This window comes from Eretmochelys imbricata, chromosome 7 (assembly GCF_965152235.1).
Source record: "Eretmochelys imbricata isolate rEreImb1 chromosome 7, rEreImb1.hap1, whole genome shotgun sequence".
In the NCBI taxonomy this organism is placed as follows: Eukaryota; Metazoa; Chordata; order Testudines; family Cheloniidae; genus Eretmochelys; species Eretmochelys imbricata.
The window spans coordinates 49,752,453-49,772,280 of record NC_135578.1 but is presented as its reverse complement, the minus strand read 5'-3'; the positions used below and the strand labels follow the sequence as shown (position 1 = coordinate 49,772,280).

Sequence of the window (19,828 nt, the reverse complement as noted above, 5' to 3'; positions counted from 1 at the left end):
ACTGCATCCGAGGGTGTTAAAGGAGTTGGCGGATGTGATTGTAGAGCCATTGGCCATTATCTTTGAAAACTCATGGTGACTGGGGGAGGTTCCAGATGACTGGAAAAAGGCTAATGTAGTGCCCATCTTTAAAAAAGGGAAGAAGGTTGATCCAGGGAACTACAGGCCAGTCAGCCTCACCTCAGTCCCTGGAAAAATCATGGAGCAGGTCCTCAGGGAATCAATTTTGAAGCACTTGGAGGAGAGGAAAGTGATCAGGAACAGTCAGCATGGATTTACCAAGGGAAAGTCATGCCTGACTAACCTAACTGCCTTCTATGATGAGATAACTGGCTCTGTGGATGAGGGGAAAGCAGTGGATGTGTTGTTCCTTGACTTTAGCAAAGCTTTTGATATGGTCTCCCACATTATTCTTGCCAGCAAGTTAAAGAAGTATGGGCTGGATGAATGGATTACAAGGTTGAGAGAAAGCTGTCTAGATCATCGGGCTCAACGGGTAGTGATCAATGGCTCCATGTCTAGTTGGCAGCTGGTATCAAGCGGAGTGCCCCAAAGGTCAGTTCTGGGGCCAGTTTTGTTCAATATCTTCATTAATGATCTGGAGGATGGCGTGGATTGCACCCTCAGCACGTTTGCAGATGACACTAAATTGGCAGGAGTGGTAGATATGCTGGAGGGTAGGGATAGGATACAGAGGGCCCTAGACAAATTAGAGGATTGGGCCAAAAGAAATCTGATGAGGTTCGACATATTTGGGGTCGGGAGGGAATTTTCCTCCAGGGCAGATTGGAAGAGGCCCTGGAGGTTTCTCGCCTTCCTCTGTAGCATGGGGCACAGGTTACTTGCTGGAGGATTCTTGGCTCCTTGAAGACTTTAAACCACAATTTGAGGACTTCAATAGCTCAGACATAGGTGAGAGTTTTTCGCAGGAGTGGGTGGGTGACATTCTGTGGCCTGAGTTGTGCAGGAGGTCAGATTAGATGATCATAATGGTCCCTTCTGACCGTAATATCTATGAATCTATGAAGGACAAGTGCAGAGTCCTGCACTTAGGCTGGAAGAATCCCATTCACTGCTACAGACTAGGGACCGAGTGGTTAGACAACAGTTCTACAGAAAAGGACCTAGGGGTGACAGTGGACGAGAAGCTGGATATGAGTCAACAGTGTGCCCTTGTTGCCAAGAAGGTTAACAGCATTTTGGCATTGCCAGCAGGTCGAGGGACGTGATCATTCCCCTCTATTCGGCATTGGTGAGGCCTCATCTGGAGTACCGTGCCCAGTTTTGGGCCCCACACTATAAGAAGGATGTCGAAAAATTGGAAAGAGTCCTGCAGAAGGGAACAAAAATCATTAGGGGGCTGGAGCACATGACTTATGAGGAGAGGCTGAGGGGACTGGTATTGTTTAGTCTGCAGAAGAGAAGAATGATGGGGGATTTGATAGCTGCTTTCAACTACCTGAAAGGGGTTTCCAAAGAGGATGGCTCTAGACTGTTCTCAGTGGTACCAGATGACAGAACAAGGAGTAATTGTCTCAAGTTGCACTGTGGGAGATTTAGGTTGGATATTAGGAAAAACTTGCTCTCTAGGAGGGTGGTGAAGCAGTGGAATGGGTTACCTAGGGAGGTGGTGGAACCTCCTTCCTTAGTGGTTTTTAAGATCAGGCTTGACAAAGCCCTGGCTGGGATGATTTAGTTGGGGATTGGTGCTGCTTTGAGCAGGGGGTTGGACTTGATGACCTCCTGAGGTTCCTTCCAACCCTGACATTCTATGATTCTAAGCCATAACTGATTGGTTGGGGAGCTGCCCCTCTGGGGCAGCTAAGAGGGCTATTCGTCACAGCTGAGAGCCACATGTGCACCTTCTCCCCCTTGTGATACATGTGCAGTTGCTTCTAGGAGGAAGTGCTGGACGGGGCAGCCTTCAGGCAGGGCCCGCTTGGGGGGCCGTCGCTGCTGGGTGCCAACTTCCAGGGGGCACGTGTCACTGCACTGCTTTCCTTTTTTTTTCCCCCCTCTGCTGACTGGCCAGCAGGAGGGCTGGATTTGGTTTGCTTGGGTGGCTCTTTGCTCGGAGAAGGGTGGGGGCACTGAAAACATTTTTCCACCTGGGCATCGAAACAGCTAGGGCCACTACTGCCATTAGCCCCTCCATAAGCTTCAGGGCTTGTTATATTAATGAGGTTGTTTGTGCTTCCTGTCCTGAGTACATTGCATTAGGCCGATGCACTGGCGAAGGGAGCCGGTTACAACCCTGTCCCTAGCAGATAAAGTATTGTTCACAGGGCTGGAGGGTTTTAGCAGCCCAGAGATCATTAAATCCCAGCAATGTAGACTGGTCAGCGGTTCCCACACGCCATCTGACTGTAGAGCTCGCCCTGCACCCCCCTCCCCACTCAACCCTCAGGCCCTTGCGGTAATGACAAACAGGGATGAGGGGTGAAGCAACCAAGTAGGGGAGTTAGCATCTTCAGCCGCACCCTGCTGTGATGTTACTGATATAAGTTGTGACCGTATAGATCATTGTTGCAACCACTGTTATATATTTGCAGCAAATATTGTACAAAAGTTGTCGTGTGAGGTGTCTATGAAAAGGTTATGATTTGCTGGTTATGATTATGCTATCTGTATTCATGTATCATTTTTGTATTTAAAGTTATAAGTATTGGCTCTATCCTGTCTGTATTTCAAACTAGTGCTATGCTTCTCGGTGACACCCCAGACAATGTGGCGTCAGCTCTGCCTAGGCTGCTTGATGGCCCATTAAGGACCATCAGCTATACAACTGACCCATTGAGAGAAGGCAGATACACCTTGTGACTCAGCAAGGCATTCAGCCGTACCCTGCTCTAACCATGGAGGTGGGCAGGTTCCCAGCGAACCAACCCTGCAGCCTGAGCTTCCTGCCTGGCTGGTAGAGCAGCTAGTGAGAGTCCTGCCACTCAGCAGCACTGGGAGAGGAACCAGACCTGGATTCCCGAGCCCCAGGAATGGGCTCTGGATTCAGGCCCAGGGAGGGAAAGGACCGGCCTGGATTCTCAGGAGGTAGGTGCCAGGCTGCTGCCCGTGCCCTGCCCCCAAAGTGCCACGCCCAACTGTGTTGTTCCAATCCCTCTCCCCACGCCAGCAGTGACCTTGGTGCCCCTCGCTGGAGTGAGCTTCTGCGTGCAGCCAGCTCTGCCAAGCACAGCTCACTTCAGAGCCCCCACTTAGCACTAGCGAGGAGCAGCACAGGATTGCAGGCCTCCCTTTTCACACAGGGCCTGTCTGACTCCTGTGCACCAGACAGAAGAGTCCCTGCATCACATTGTTTGTCCTTATTTCCTGTCGCAACACCAGTGCTCAGAATAAAACCCGTTAGCAGGACAAAACAGGCTCCAGGCCCCTGCATGCTCTCGCCTCGCAGCCGTCCTCCAAGCAAACCATCAGCGCCTCCCTTCGCTTACAAGATGATTCCAGTAGCCTCAGCTTGCTGGAAGCAGCATCCGCAGGGCTCCTGTAGCATGAACAAGTTTCGCAGCCTTAGCCTAACAGCGCATTCAGAAGCCTACCTATTCCTGTGTCTGTGCACCAGATGCTCACCCTCTAGCCCTGTCTCTCCCTCATAGAATTATAGACTATTAGGGTTGGAGGAGACCTCAGGAGGTCATCTAGTCCAACCCCCTGCTCAAAGCAGGACCAACCCCAACTAAATCATCCCAGCCAGGGCTTTGTCAAGCCGGGCCTTAAAAACCTCTAAGGAAGGAGATTCCACCACCTCCCTAGGTAACGCATTCCAGTGTTTCACCACCCTCAGTTTGCTCCTACCCCCCCGCTTAGCACTTCCCACCAATGTTCAGCACCTCAGCAGGGAACTGCCCACTGCGGATCGGCCCAAGCGGCTCAGTGAGCCCTTAGGAAATGGGTGCGGCAGGGAGCAGCCAATGCAGGAGAGACAAGCAGCAGCTCAGGGGCCTGAACTACAGGAGAGCTCCTTCTGCTGGTAGCAGTGGAATAGCTCTGAGCATCTGTGTAGGGTTGGCCAGTAGGTGGTGCCATCCAATACACAAGGCCAGTATGGTAGAGTGCAGCACACAGAGACTCTAGCTCCCAGAGTGCCCTGCCCAGCCAGGCTCTGCAGGGACAGCTGTGAGCATTGACTGCTCTGCTGCAATCTGTGCCCTTCTAATACCCAGGCAGCCCATCTGCTCCCTGCCCAGTCAGGGGCTGCCTTCCCTTGCCCCTGCAGACTCGCTCACCTGCCCCTCTTTCAATGGCACAATCCAGTATTGGGGAGCCCTGCCAGCTGCTCCTGATTCCCCACCCCACTGCACTGTCACACTGGGCCCTTCCACCCCAGCTCACCCCTGCCCATGCTGATCATACCCCAGCCCACGTAGTGCTCTGGGCGCCTGCTCCAGCCTTCAGCCACACAATATGCCCCCTTGTAACACCACCTGTCTGGACACTTTAGAGTTTATGTAGGCCAGGACCGCCAGACAGACCCCTGACCTCCCCACTCCAGCCAGATCCCCCCCTCCCCAGCTGGGCCCCTGGCCTCCCCACTCAGGCCAGAGACCCCACTGGATGGGTCCCTGGCCTCCCCACTCCGGCCAGACCCCGCACTGGCCGGGCCTCTGGCCTCCCCACTCTGGCTAGACCTCTGTGACGTTATTGATATAAACTGTGACCATATAGATCATTGTTGCAACCACTGTTATATAATTGCAGCAAATATTGTACAAAGGTGGTCGTGTGAGGTGTCCATGAAAAGGTTATGATTTGCTGGTTATGATTATGCTATCTGTATGTATGTACCATTTTTGTAGTTGAAGTTATGAATATTGGCTATGTACTTGTATCTCAATGTGTTTTGATTCTAAGTAGCCTCAATAAAGCATTTGGTCAGCTTCTTGAGAAAGAACCATTCTCAGTAAGTGCCCAGTCAAGAAACACTTGAACATTGGGAGATGCCAATCCACATCTAAGCTTTCCTGGGAACATATAAACAATGGAGTCAGCCTGTAAAGAACTGAGTCAGGCATGGACATGTGACTTGCCCATGTGACTCCAGGCTCCATCTTGCTGCTGTGATTTCCACAGTAAGAACGGAGGGGTGTCCTTCCGCATGGAGAGGATATAAAAGGCCCTGGAAACCCCTCCATTTGGTCTTCAATCCTGCTTCTTGCCTCTGGAGGAAATTTGATACAAACTGAAGCTCTGAACCAACGACTGAATGACCAATCCCAGCAGTGGATGTGCTCCAGAGACTTGATTTGAACCTGCAGTTTATTCTATCACTGTTACAAGCCTGAACTAAGAACTTTGCCCTTACTGTATGTAATTGATTCCATTTAACCAGTTCTAGCTCTCATCTATATCTTTTTCCTTTTATGAATAAACCTTTAAATTTTAGATTCTAAAGGATTGGCAACAGTGTGATTTGTGGGTAAGATCTGATTTGTATATTGACCTGGGTCTGGGACTTGGTCCTTTGGGATCGAGAGAACCTTTTTTCTTTTACTAGGGTATTGGTTTTCATTACCATTCGTCCCCATGAGTGGCACTGGTGGTGATACTGGGAAATTGGAGTGTCCAAGGGAATTGCTTGTATGACTTATGGTTAGCCAGTGGGGTAAACCAAAGTCCTCTCTGTCTGGTTGGTTTGGTGTGCCTTAAAGGTGGAGAAACCCCAGCCTTGAGCTGTAACTGCCCTGCTATAAGCAATTTGTTTTGAATAGGTACTCTCAGTTGTGTCCCACTAAAGGCAGCATCGTTACAGTGGTGTAGTCGTGCTTGGATCCACAGATCCAGGTCAATTAAGCTATGGATCAAAACCCCACACTATCCAAATTTGAATTTTGGTATTGAGAGTTTGGTTGGTTAAAAAGCAGTTACAATGGGTGAGCAAAGAGCATATGAGGAGGGCCTTGACAAAAAAGCCCTGGAAGATTTGTGTTCAGAAGAGGCGATAAGCTTTAAAAAGAAAGCTACAAATCAAGAACTGAGAGATCTGTAAATGGCCAGTAATTAGAAGGCAGGAGCGCAGCCCTTACCTGATATGAATTTACTGTTGTCACCGACTCACAAGTCTTGCCCACTCTTGGCCCCATGCAGTCCCTGGGGGGAACCCCCTTCAGTGTGACAGACCTTCTCAGGGGTCCACTCTCTCTCAGGGGTTAAGCCCCTCCGCCTCCTGGAACCGCACCTCTCAGAGCCTTTAGCATGCCTGTCTCTCGCGGTGGGCCCCCTCAGGGAGTCCACTCCCTCTGGACCCCCAGAGCCTCCACTCCCAGAGGGAATAATGCAACCCTGATCTCTAGACCAGAGCAACTCTCAGTCAGCATGAAAGAGGAGGGTTTATTGAGCGTCTGAATGCAGCATCGGAAACTCTCAGAGCCCTCAGGCCTGGCCTCCCTCAGCACAGTATGTCTAAATCTCTCCTGCATCCAGGTGGGCTCTGTTTGCGCTCTCTCTCTCCAATTCTGAGCCCTCCGTGCTTTCCAGCTGGGTATCTGATATCACCTCCCCCAAGTCCCGCCTCTGTCCATGGGCCTCCTCTCCTCTCTTCTGTCCCCCTCTGGCTGGAATTGACTGGTCAGGTCACCAGGATCCTCTCTTCACAGCCCATTGTCCTTGCACTGGCCAGAACCAGCTGTGACTTCCAAGCTGGACCTCCCAGTCACCAGTTGCTGGGGTATTCATTCTCTAGGCCATTGGCTGGGGTCCCAAGTCCCACTGCCAGTCCTAACAACAACTCCCTCTCCCATCACCTCGTTAAACCAGTAACACCCATGGACACTGAGTCCCACCCCTTCTGCATGCAAACCATTGAAAAAAACAAGGAAAAACCAAGGAAACCCTCACTTCGTCATAACTGTAAGTATGCTTTTAGCCAGACTCCACCTTGAATGGAATGGTACTAAGCATGATGTAATGGTACATAGCTGGTGTAAGGAAGTTATTGCCTAAGGATCTTTTGATTGGAGAAGATATTAAAGCTTTGTTCAGTCCAGGTAACCAGTCACAGGAAAGGAATGATCTTAAACCTATTATGTCTATTATGGGCAATGATTTGCCCGGGGCGGGTTTCTCCAAATGTTTGAGGGAAAGAGCTGTTTGTCTGTGAATGAAGTTTCTAAATGTCTCTCTAATGTCTCAGAAGTGAATCTGGAATTAGATCAAGCACAGGAAAAGCTCACGAAAGCTTATGCTCAAATAAATTTGTTAGTCTCTAAGGTGTCACAAGTCCTCCTTTTCTTTTTGCGAATACAGACTAACACGGCTGCTACTCTGAAACTTGATCAGGAAAAGGTTTCTCAGGAGCAGATTAAAGTGGATGGTCAGGTTAAAGCCCTAACTGAGGAAGGAAAGGGTAGATTTTTTTGATGGGTGATGGATTATTGGCAAGTACAGCTTGTAAAAGTGAATCTGAAAAAGGTAACACAGATTTGCTGGAAGTAGCTCACTGTAGTGAGAGGAGCAGCAATTTGTGTTTGGGAATAGCAATGTGCCTGGTAAAAAAGCTGCCCCACTATCCCAGTATTTGTCTGTAACCAGCCCTGTGTGGTGGGACAAGGGAGACAAAAGCAGGGAAAAAGAAAAGGAGTACTTGTGGCACCTTAGAGACTAACCAATTTATTTGAGCATAAGCTTTCGTGAGCTACAGCTCACTTCATCGGATGCATACTGTGGAAACTGCAGAAGACGTTATATACACAGAGACCATGAAACAATACCTGCTCCCACCCCACTCTCCTGCTGGTAATAGCTTATCTAAAGTGATCACTCTCCTTACAATGTGTATGATAATCAAGTTGGGCCATTTCCAGCACAAATCCAGGTTTTCTCACCCTCCGCCCCTCCCCCCCCCACACACACAAACTCACTCTCCTGCTGGTAATAGCCCATCCAAAGTGACCACTCTCCTTACAATGTGTATGATAATCAAGGTGGGCCATTTCCAGCATAAATCCAAGTTTAACCAGAACGTCAGGTGGGGGGGGCAGGAAAAAACAAGGGGAAATAGGCTACTTTGCATAATGACTTAGCCACTCCCAGTCTCTATTTAAACCTAAATTAATAGTATCCAATTTGCAAATGAATTCCAATTCAGCAGTTTCTCGCTGGAGTCTGGATTTGAAGTTTTTTTGTTTTAAGATAGCGACCTTCATGTCTGTAATTGCGTGACCAGAGAGATTGAAGTGTTCTCCGACTGGTTTATGAATGTTATAATTCTTGACATCTGATTTGTGTCCATTTATTCTTTTACGTAGAGACTGTCCAGTTTGACCAATGTAAATGGCAGAGGGGCATTGCTGGCACATGATGGCATATATCACATTGGTGGACGTGCAGGTGAACGAGCCTCTGATAGTGTGGCTGATGTTATTAGGCCCTGTGATGGTGTCCCCTGAATAGATATGTGGGCACAGTTGGCAACGGGCTTTGTTGCAAGGATAGGTTCCTGGGTTAGTGGTTCTGTTGTGTGGTATGTGGTTGTTGGTGAGTATTTGCTTCAGGTTGGGGGGCTGTCTGTAGGCAAGGACTGGCCTGTCTCCCAAGATTTGAGAGAGTGTTGGGTCATCCTTCAGGATAGGTTGTAGATCCTTAATAATGCGTTGGAGGGGTTTTAGTTGGGGGCTGAAGGTGACGGCTAGTGGCGTTCTGTTATTTTCTTTGTTAGGCCTGTCCTGTAGTAGGTGACTTCTGGGAACTCTTCTGGCTCTATCAATCTGTTTCTTCACTTCCGCAGGTGGGTATTGTAGTTGTAAGAATGCTTGATAGAGATCTTGTAGGTGTTCGTCTCTGTCTGAGGGGTTGGAGCAAATGCGGTTGTATCACAGAGCTTGGCTGTAGATGATGGATCGTGTGGTGTGGTCAGGGTGAAAGCTGGAGGCATGTAGGTAGGAATAGCGGTCAGTAGGTTTCCGGTATAGGGTGGTGTTTATGTGACCATTGTTTATTAGCACTGTAGTGTCATCATAATCAAAAAGGCTGACAAAGGAGGTGCTGTTGTCATCATGAATAGGTCGGAATATGAACAAGAGGCTGCTCGGCAGCTCTCCAACAACACTTTCTACAAGCCATTACCCTATGATCCCACTGAGTTACCAAAAGCAACTACAGCATTTGCTCAAGAAACTTCCTGAAAAAGCACAAGATCAAATCCGCACAGACACACTCCTGGAACCCCGACCTGGGATATTCTATCTACTACCTAAGATCCATAAACCTGGAAATCCTGGGCGCCCCATCATCTCAGGCATTGGCACCCTGACAGCAGGATTGTCTGGCTATGTAGACTCCCTCCTCAGGCCCTACGCTACCAGCATTCCCAGCTACCTTCGAGACACCACTGACTTCCTGAGGAAACTACAATCCATCGGTGATCTTCCTGATAACACCATCCTGGCCACTATGGATGTAGAAGCCCTCTACACCAACATTCCACACAAAGATGGATTACAAGCTGTCGAGAACACTATCCCCGATAATGTCACGGCTAACCTGGTGGCTGAACTTTGTGACTTTGTCCTTACCCATAACTATTTTACATTTGGGGACAATGTATACCTTCAGATCAGCGGCACTGCTATGGGTACCAGCATGGCCCCACAGTATGCCAACATTTTTATGGCTGATTTAGAACAACGCTTCCTCAGCTCTCGTCCCCTAACGCCCTTACTCTACTTGCGCTATATTGATGACATCTTCATCATCTGGACCTATGGAAAAGAAGCCCTTGAGAAATTCCACCATGATTTCAACAATTTCCATCCCACCATCAACCTCCGCCTGGTCCAGTCCACACAAGAGATCCACTTCCTGGACACTACAGTGCTAATAAACAATGGTCACATAAACACCACCCTATACCGGAAACCTACTGACAACTATTCCTACCTACATGCCTCCAGCTTTCACCCTGACCACACCACACGATCCATCATCTACAGCCAAGCTCTGTGATACAACCGCATTTGCTCCAACCCCTCAGACAGAGACAAACACCTACAAGATCTCTATCAAGCATTCTTACAACTACAGTACCCACCTGCGGAAGTGAAGAAACAGATTGATAGAGCCAGAAGAGTTCCCAGAAGTCACCTACTACAGGACAGGCCTAACAAAGAAAATAACAGAACGCCACTAGCCGTCACCTTCAGCCCCCAACTAAAACCCCTCCAACGCATTATTAAGGATCTACAACCTATCCTGAAGGATGACCCAACACTCTCTCAAATCTTGGGAGACAGGCCAGTCCTTGCCTACAGACAGCCCCCCAACCTGAAGCAAATACTCACCAACAACCACATACCACACAACAGAACCACTAGCCCAGGAACCTGTCCTTGCAACAAAGCCCGTTGCCAACTGTGCCCACACATCTATTCAGGGGACACCATCACAGGGCCTAATAACATCAGCCACACTATCAGAGGCTCGTTCACCTGCACGTCCACCAATGTGATATATGCCATCATGTGCCAGCAATGCCCCTCTGCCATTTACATTGGTCAAACTGGACAGTCTCTACGTAAAAGAATAAATGGACACAAATCAGATGTCAAGAATTATAACATTCATAAACCAGTCGGAGAACACTTCAATCTCTCTGGTCACGCAATTACAGACATGAAGGTCGCTATCTTAAAACAAAAAAACTTCAAATCCAGACTCCAGCGAGAAACTGCTGAATTGGAATTCATTTGCAAATTGGATACTATTAATTTAGGTTTAAATAGAGACTGGGAGTGGCTAAGTCATTATGCAAAGTAGCCTATTTCCCCTTGTTTTTTCCTACCCCCCCCCCACCTGACGTTCTGGTTAAACTTGGATTTATGCTGGAAATGGCCCACCTTGATTATCATACACATTGTAAGGAGAGTGGTCAGTTTGGATGAGCTATTACCAGCAGGAGAGTGAGTTTGTGTGTGTGGTTTTTGGAAAAAAAAAAAAAAAAAAAGGGTGGGGGGGGAGGTGAGAAAACCTGGATTTGTGCTGGAAATGGCCCAACTTGATTATCATACACATTGTAAGGAGAGTGATCACTTTAGATAAGCTATTACCAGCAGGAGAGTGGGGTGGGAGGAGGTATTGTTTCATGGTCTCTGTGTATATAACGTCTTCTGCAGTTTCCACAGTATGCATCCGATGAAGTGAGCTGTAGCTCACGAAAGCTTATGCTCAACTAAATTGGTCAGTCTCTAAGGTAACACAAGTACTCCTTTTCTTTTTGCGAATACAGACTAACACGGCTGTTACTCTGAAAGGCAGGGAAAGTTTGGATAATCTCACAAGGCTGCCTAGGCTGAGGGCTTTATCTAGTCAGCCGTTTGGGAAGGCGAGGATAGTGGAAAATGAGTGTCCTATACCTTACCTGTTACCTGTGTGGAGAACTGTGAAAGTAAAGGAAATGTACCTGTGTCTGTTAGGGGTAATGACTTGCCCATGGAGGGAGTTACCCCGGCCTCCAAGCAGTTGTCTGTGAACAGCCCTGTGTGCTGGGACAAGGAAAATGAGATCCCAAGCTGTGTGTCTGTAAAAGGGGAAGGTTTCTCCAGCTCTTCTTTGTCAGTAGAGCAGACAAAAGGTGTCTTTCAGCCTGTGATGGTTGAGGGTAGTGCAGTTGTCTCAGAGTTGGTTCTGGATTCAACTAAAGCCCAGGAAGGGAATGGTCCTACCTTTGTGTCTGCTAGAAAGAATGGTACTCTAACTAGGTTGCATCCAGTTAGTGTCCTAGCAAAATAGCATAAAGGTGATTTGATTGTGTTACTTACGGACGGTGTGGAAACTTGTAGCAAGGAAAAGATTCCTGAATGTGTGTGTGGCAAAGGGAAGAAGAATGCTTCTAACCTTTTATCTAGTGAGTCTATAAGTTTGCCTGAAAGGGGATTGTGTAAGAATCCACCTGATGGGCCAGAGGTGATTCTGGATGTAAGTGAATCTCAGAAGCTGGTAGTGGCTCAGCAGAGCAATGCTTCTGTGGAGCAAGGTAAAGGTACATGGGTGCTTAGAAAGATTCCTGAAGAGAAAAATTTTCAGGGTAGTCTTTGTAAGCAGTTTGCTGTAGCTAAAGGGCGTGGAAGTGATTTAATCAAGGAAGTTTCAGTTCCTGATAGCCAGAAATTTTCTGCTAGGAAGGAATTCATTGACTTTGCTTTGGAAAGATCCAGTGTGGATAGCTCTGAGAAGGCTTCAGATGGAATAAAAATTGTTAGGAAATTTGGACAGCCCTATAATCAAGTGGCTGTGCTTAACCAGTTTGTTGGAAAGACAATGCTGTTGGAACAGGAAGGTCTCCATGCTAATTCTTTAAGTGAGCAGTCTGTGCTTCAGGGTGTGAAGACAGATTTGGTTACTGGTGTTTCAGAGCAGAACCATTTTATGGCTGAATGCTCAAGGATGCAGGGGAAAGCAAGCAAACTCTCACCCTTAGGTACTTTGAATTGGTTTGGTTTCAGAGTAACAGCCGTGTTAGTCTGTATTCGCAAAAAGAAAAGGAGTACTTGTGGCACCTTAGAGACTAACCAATTTATTTGAGCATGAGCTTTCGTGAGCTACAGCTCACTTCATCAGATACATACCGTGGAAACTGCAGCAGACTTTATATATACACAGAGAATATGAAACAATACCTCCTCCCACCCCACTGTCCTGCTGGTAATAGCTTATCTAAAGTAATCGTCAGGTTAGGCCATTTCCAGCACAAATCCAGGTTTTCTCACCCTCCACCCCCCCACACAAATTCACTCTCCTGCTGGTGATAGCCCATCCAAGGTGACAACTCTTTACACAATGTGCAATGTGAATTGGTTTGGTATCGCTTTAAAACAGAATCCAGTCTCTAAGTTGCTGGGGGTCACAAGCAAGCAGGCAGAAGATCATCTGTGTAGATGTTCAAAGCACAGAGGGTCTGCAGTTGGTAAACACACCTAGTCAGCATGCATCCGATGAAGTGAGCTGTAGCTCATGAAAGCTTATGCTCAAATAAATTTGTTAGTCTCTAAAGGTGCCACAAGTACTCCTTTTCTTCTAGCCAGCAAAGGAATTCCTGTAAGCAGGAAGTTTCAGTTTTCAACCTTCTAGAAAAAAGGTGTGTGTGGCGGGGGGAAGAACCCAATCCTGCTGAAGGGGAAAATGAGTGTCCAGCCTTGAAATTGGTAGCAGCTGAGAATTTAAAAGCTAGTGTTTACGTTGATGCAAATTACCTGACTGACTGGGGGAAGAAAGATTTGCTGATAGCTATTAGCAAAGAGAGCACAGCCAATCAGCCAGTTAATTCTGTTAAGCAAGAAGGATCAACGTTTGATCCTTCAGGACAAGGAAGGGAAAAAGAACTTGATTTTGCAGAGGGAAGACACAGGGTAACCCTAAAAGGCCCAAACCCCAATTTTTATTAAGCCAAAGGCATGGCATGACAAAAATGGACACTTGCAATGAATTTGTTATTGCTAATGGTAATTTTTGTAACTAATGTGTTGCTATTACCAAGAACTGTAAAAATGTACAATGTGCCTAATCTTTGGAAAAAACCCTTGAACATGTTAAAAGGATTACACTTTATGTTAAAAGGCCTTGTTATACTGAAGTTTCACAGTTAATACCTGTAAACAGCACTGGAACTTTTCACAGGGGAAAAGACATTCCAGACCGGATATACTGTATGAAAAGGGAAACTAAGGCACACTACCATATTGCTTTCACAGCTAAAGATTCCTATACTATGAATAACGTTAATATCTACATTGTCTTGATATTAAATGGGTTCCAAACATTTGCCAGAGCTTGTATGGATAAAGTAGCTATGTACTTTAGCTCTTGGCAAAATCATACAAAACATACAGGAACCATGCTGCAAGAGCAGATCCAATCCACTATTGTTCTAACCAAGTTTTGCCTTGAGTTTGTAAAGAGATTCAGTCATGTTATTGAACAGAACTTGAATAAACCATTTCTGTTATACACGAATCCTAGCTGTAGTAAGACAGAACCAAGGATGGGGAACTCTTGGGATGCAGTCAGTGATGTTTGCATCATCCCTTCCTGCATCAATTGTGCATTGGGGGTGTGACGTTATTGACATAAACTGTGACTGTACAGATCATTGTTGCAACCACTGTTGCTCTGCCCTGGGCACAAACCCCTGCAGGTGGGGGCCCTGCTGTCCACCCTTCCCATCTGCCCCAACAGTGCCCTCTGCAGGCCTGAGCCCTGGCCATGGTGGCGAGAGGGGCCATGGGCCAGAGCCCGAGCAGCAGGCAGAGGCAGCTCAAGATAAAGCTGCCTCCCTAGACAGCATGGCCATGGGCTGCCCCTGCACCGCTCAGATTTGGCCCAGCTGGGCAGATCTGCCACCCTAGGCACTGCATGGCATTCCCAGCGCTAGGGGCTGCTAGCTGTAGGGCTCAGCACTGGAGTGTTGGCTGGGGGCAGCCCCATCGTGCCAGCTCCGAGAGTCGCGACTGCAGGAGAGTCTGAGAAACAACGGACCGCGTGGCACTTGCTGCTTCGCCACAGGCTCCCCCCAAGCATGGCCTGGCTCTGAGGGTGGGGTACCACCTGTGCTGCAGTGGCTGCGAGTGGAGCTGGCACTCAGGGTGGGGGGACAGTGCCTGCCCCCTTCCCTGTGGCCCCAGCTGAGGGCTCCAGAATGTGAAGATCCGGTCCCTGGCACAGGATTGGGTTGGGCCCCGGGAGAGGGGGAGGAGAATCCAATCTCTGGCACAGCACCGGGTAGGAGCCCAGGGTGGGTGTGTGCATGTGTGTGACTGGTAGCATCCTTGGGCCCTGTCTGGCCAGCCCATCTCCTGCACTGAACAGCTGGCTGCCCCTTCAATCCTTCAGGTACTGCAGGCCAGTTCTCTCTCCCTCACACCCCGGCAGGCCAATGGGGGGGGGGGGGGCCCTCTGGGACAGGGCAGGAGGCCAGCACCCCCCGCACTGTGCAAGGGAGGAGGCTCGGTGCTGAGGAGCAACCCTGCTGGGACAGGGGCTGCAGGGCAGAGCATGTGGCCTCACTGTCCACCCCCCTGTGCCTGTGGGAATAACAACACCCCACAGCCAGCGCGGTCTCACACTTCTGGAGATGGGGCCCCTCCCTCCTGCCCCACAGGCCAATGCAAACCCAGAGCAGGCTGGGGCTGCCCAAGGGGCTGGGTGCCAGCAGCAGGAGGGCAATGCATCATTGCCACGACATCACGCTGCTGCCAGGTGTGCAGGTAGAGTCTGGGCCGGCCAGTTCCCTCTCTAGGGCCTGAGCCCTGCCCCCTGCGAAGCCAGCCCCAGCCCAGCGCTGTGGAAAGGTGGGTCCCGTGTAGTGGCTGGTAAGGAGTTGAGCAAGGGGTTGTCCCTGCCTGGCACTCCCTAGGGATGTTACCCCTGCCAGCTTGCCCCTGGCTCCAAGAGGAGATCGGGGCGAAGAACCTCGAGCTCTGGGACATAGTTCCCCTGCCGCAGCCCCTCTCTGGGCACCATGGGGATACTGCTGGCATTTGAGGGACATGCCCTAGAAAGGGGAGGGTGTGTGTGGTCCAACAGTGTCCTGGCAGCCAGCTTTGCTCAGCATTGTGTTGCCTCTGCCCTCACACTGCCACCTCGGTGCCATTGCCACGATCTCAGGGAAAGCCCTGGGGCCAGGCCAGGCTGGACAAACTGGCCATGGACACTGAATTCCCCTCTGCTCCGGAGAGTGCCCACCAGGGCAGGGCATGAGACAGCGGAAGGGACGCCCAGTCCCTGAGCCGGCAGGGCCCTGAACCCAGCTGGGTGCAGGCAGGCAGTTCCTGCCAGGGTTGTGTGTGAGAGGTCATGCCCTGTGCCCCAGGGCCCTGCCCCACACACGCCTGGCTCCTAGTGGGGGCAGAGAGCTTTCCAGCACCAGGGCGTGCCCCACTGGTGCCAGCTCCTATGGCCGCACCCCTAGCCGCTGGGCCCTCCCCTCAGCCCAGACAGCACCAGTAGCCGTGTGGGGCACCAGGCCTAGAACCAGGACAAACAATTCCCACATCCCCAGACTCAGTCACAGGATACTCCTAGGCCCTGGCTCCGTGTGGCCTGTGGGTAGCACTGGGAGGGAGGGTTGCCCGCACTTCTGCGCCCTGCTGAGGACGCAGCATGAGAGCCAGGCCCAGCTGCCCCTGCGCCAGGTGGGAGCCGAATTTCCATCCACCCCTTTGGACAAGCCCCCATGGAATCAGGACAAAGAGCCAAAATTCCAAAGCTTCCCCCAAATCAAAACTTTCTGATTCAAGCCCCAGAACTGGTTGGTTTTGACGTTTCCTTTGTATTAAAATAGTCCCTGTATCTCTTCGCTACACAATAAATATCAGGTAGAAAAACAACAGTGGTCAACATCCCCGTTCCAACACCCCAGCCGGGCAGTGCCAATGGGAGCCCAGCCGGGCGCTGGCACCTCTTCCCATCGCGTCGCCACAGCCCCCTGACATGCTGCCCAGCCCAGGTCTCCCCAGCCAGCTCTGACTGTGTTCCTGGTGCCCCACGGGGCGGAGAGCGCCCCCTAACATGTGGCAGCTGCTTCACCCTCCTCCCCGCTGGAGGCCAGCTCGTCCTCGGAGTCAGGCACCGGCGGGCTGGATGGGCCGGGCTCCAGGTTGACGTAGGTGGCGCTCAGGTTGATGTAGTGCTCGCCCTTCAGGGAGGCCATGATGCACTCCACCTCCTCGATCAGGGTGAAGAAGGTGGGGCGCTCCTCGGGGCTTGGAGCCCAGCAGCTCAGCATCACTGCATACCTGCCCCGACAAGAGAGCCCGTTAGAGTCGGGACAGGCCCAGGGGCAGGGAGCTCAGCCGGACACCAGCACTGGACCACCTCCTGCTCCCCCACCTGATCCCCACATGCCAAACCCTCCCAAATTACCCCATGCTGGGCCCCCTGCACCCCACATCCCCACACACCAGGGAAGGGGAGCTCAAAGGGGATGTCCTGCATGAGGAGATGAGGAGGCTCTGGGGGGCGTCGGGCCGGGCACTGCTCACTGCAGGGGCTGGCAGGCAGAAGTTTGGGAGCTGGGATATGTGGGGTTGATGTGGGGGATGCAGCAGGGAGCGGGGTTATGGGGGGAGAAGGTTCCCAAGGGGCCCTGGGCCACCCCCCCGTGAGGAGGAGGAGGGCACGACACTCACAGCAAGTCCGGGCAGTACTCGGGCTGCGGCAGGCGCCGGCCGCTCAGCAGGTAGGACGTTATGTCGTAGGGATCCACCTCAGGGTACGGTGAGGCCCCACGTGTCAGCAGCTCCCACAGGAGGACCCCGAAGGACCACTGTGCCGGAGAGAACGGGGGTCATTCTAGCAGCACCATGCATGCGGCAGGGCCGGAAATGCTTGGCATCCTCTAGGCCAGTGGCACACAGCCACCCCACACAGTCCCCCAGAGTCTCCCACCGCACATGTCAGCACTGCCTGAGGGAACCCAGCCCGGGAGCCTGGCCTGGGCAGTGCCCGCAGCAGCAGGTGTGGGAGAATCTGCCCCATCAAGTGTCTGGTCTCCACCAGCAAGGAGACAGCTTCATCCCCGCTCCTCTCCCAGCTCTTTAACTCTGGCTACCCAACCTGCCGGAGAGCCATGTTTTGAGGCCCCACGTAGGCCCAGCATGGGCCAGCGAGGACACGGACCTGCCTGGGTCAGCAACATCAGGAGTGGTGTCTGTTGGCACCGGGCTCTGACCCTCAGGCTGCGCTCTCCCCTGCCGGGCTCTGACGCCCGGGCCACGCTCTCCCTGGGCCACACTCTGACCCCCGGGGCCGCACTCTCTCCTGCCGGGCTCTGACGCCTAGGAACGGGCTCTGCCTAGGCTGGGCTCTCCCCTCCCTCACACAGTGGTAGGAGACACCGAGACCCCCGTAGTCCAGCCAAGGAAGCTCAGCTGGAGGCCAAGTGCTCAGCAAGTGCTGCTTTGTGCCAGTCACGCTGGCTGGCAGGGTTCTGCTCACCTGGCACAGCACAGCCAGGGGGCAGGCTGCTGGGAAAGGGAAAGCCACATGTAACGGTCTAAACTTCCAAAGCCCCATGTGCCAAGGTGGGCATGTAACACCATGTGCGGGCCAGCCACTAACCCTGGTTCCGTCAGCCATGCGCCCGGGGTGTCTGGTGTGGGGTAGGTGGGAGGCAGGGTCCAGCCGGGGGCGGATTACCTAGGGAGGTGGTGGAATCTCCTTCCTTAGAGGTTTTTAAGGTCAGGCTTGACAAAGCCCTGGCTGGGATGATTTAGTTGGGGATTGGTCCTGCTTGAGCAGGGGGTTGGACTAGATGATCTCCTGAGGTCCCTTCCAACCCTGATATTCTATGAAGAGGAGAGCAGAGCTCTTTCCTGGAGTTGGAGCAGCTGAGAGCCAGTTAGGGCCGTTCTGTGATCACTTGCCGTAGCCACCCAGCTCCTGGGCACCTCCCGGTGGGCGTGGCATGGGCACAGCCAATGCACTAGCCCCCCACACAGCCAACCCCTCCCCCGCACTCACCACATCCGACTTGGTGGTGAATTTCTGGATCTGCAGGCTCTCGAGCGCCATCCACTTGACGGGCAGCTTGGCCTGGCGGTGCTGCCGGATACTGTAATACTCCTTATCAAAGACATCCCGGGCCAGGCCGAAATCCGCCACCTTCACCGTGAACGTCTGGTCCAGCCTGCAAGGCACGAACAAGGAATGCCAGCTGAGCTGGTGGCACAGCTCCAGAAGCCTGGCGCTCAGAGCCACTTATCTCCAGTCCCAGACATCTGGGCCCAAATCCATGGGGTGGGCACTCAGGGGCCACTGGCACACAGATTGGCAGGTCTCAGAGCAGCCCCCAGGGCAACGCGTCCACCCTCCCAGCTGGCAAAGTGACTGCTCCTGGGCCACAAACCCCATTCTCCTAATAGCAGAGTTCCCTCTGAGGCAGTTTGATTGACACTCGCCCTGCTGCTGCCCAGGCTCAGCCAGCACCGAGCGGGCATGCCAGGTCCCTGTACCCACCAGTCCCCGGCTCAGCTGGCACAGAGGGAGCAGTGCCAGGCTCTGGTACCCACCAGCCCCGGGCTCAGCTGGCACCAAGGGGGCAGTGCCAGGCCCCATAACCCTCTATCCCCAGCAGCCAGCCCCGGGCTCGCCAGCTGCACTCAAAGGAAAGGGTGCCGTGCCTTCGGCTCCCGAAGCCAGTGTGCCTGGGCAGAGCATCCTGTTGGAAAGCGTCTTGCGGTGAAGAGGATGCTGAGGAGTGCGCTTGGGAGTGCTCCAGGCTAGCAAGGCAGCCCCAGCACCTCCCAGCCGGGCACGCAGGCCCCGGACACCCGCCCGCCACACTCACATGCAATTCCTGGCGGCCAGGTCCCTGTGCACAAACTTCATGTGGGCCAGATAGTCCATGCCCTGCGCCACCTGCAGCCCGAAACCGATCAGGTCCTTCACCGTCGGGTTCTGGGGAGACAAGAGCAGGGAGACGTACAGCCCATCCCTCGTGCCTGGCCACAGCTCAGCCCTTACCTGGCACTGCCACGGCTAGAGCCCTGCAAACACCAGCTCCCCCAGTCCCCCTGCATCTGGAGCCGGGAGACCAGGGCAGAGCGCTGGGCAGGGCAGCACCCACGGCCAGCTGTCGGGAGACACCGCTAGAACGCTGCTCAGAGCGTCTCCACGGCAACCCCTACAGGACACAGGCATGGGTCACAGGAGCGTGGCCCTCTGCTGAACCTGCCCCTGGCCATGGCTGGGGGCTGCTCGGGCAGAGATGAGTAGAGGGCGCAGGAAGGGAATAGCTGGGGGCTGCAGGGCAGTGTGGAGGGGCAGTGGCAGAGCCCGGGGCTGGGCAGTGGCAGAGCTGAGGGGGAGGGAAATAGCCGAGGGTGGGGAG

The 19,828-nt window shown here is 52.1% G+C and overlaps 1 protein-coding gene across 1 annotated transcript in view; it reads right to left on the bottom strand.

The window, feature by feature from the left end:
* Nucleotides 1-16,294: 16,294 nt before the first annotated feature.
* MST1R (macrophage stimulating 1 receptor) overlaps nt 16,295-19,828 on the bottom strand; it is a 42,737-nt gene continuing 39,203 nt past the window's right edge. Inside the window, exons 17-20 of the mRNA XM_077821663.1 lie at nt 19,286-19,395; nt 18,460-18,625; nt 17,127-17,263; nt 16,295-16,733 (exon numbers count right to left, since the gene is read on the bottom strand). Of these exons, the coding sequence (XP_077677789.1) occupies nt 16,502-16,733; nt 17,127-17,263; nt 18,460-18,625; nt 19,286-19,395 (645 nt within the window). The 3' untranslated portion in view covers nt 16,295-16,501. The remainder of the gene's footprint in view (nt 16,734-17,126; nt 17,264-18,459; nt 18,626-19,285; nt 19,396-19,828) is intronic.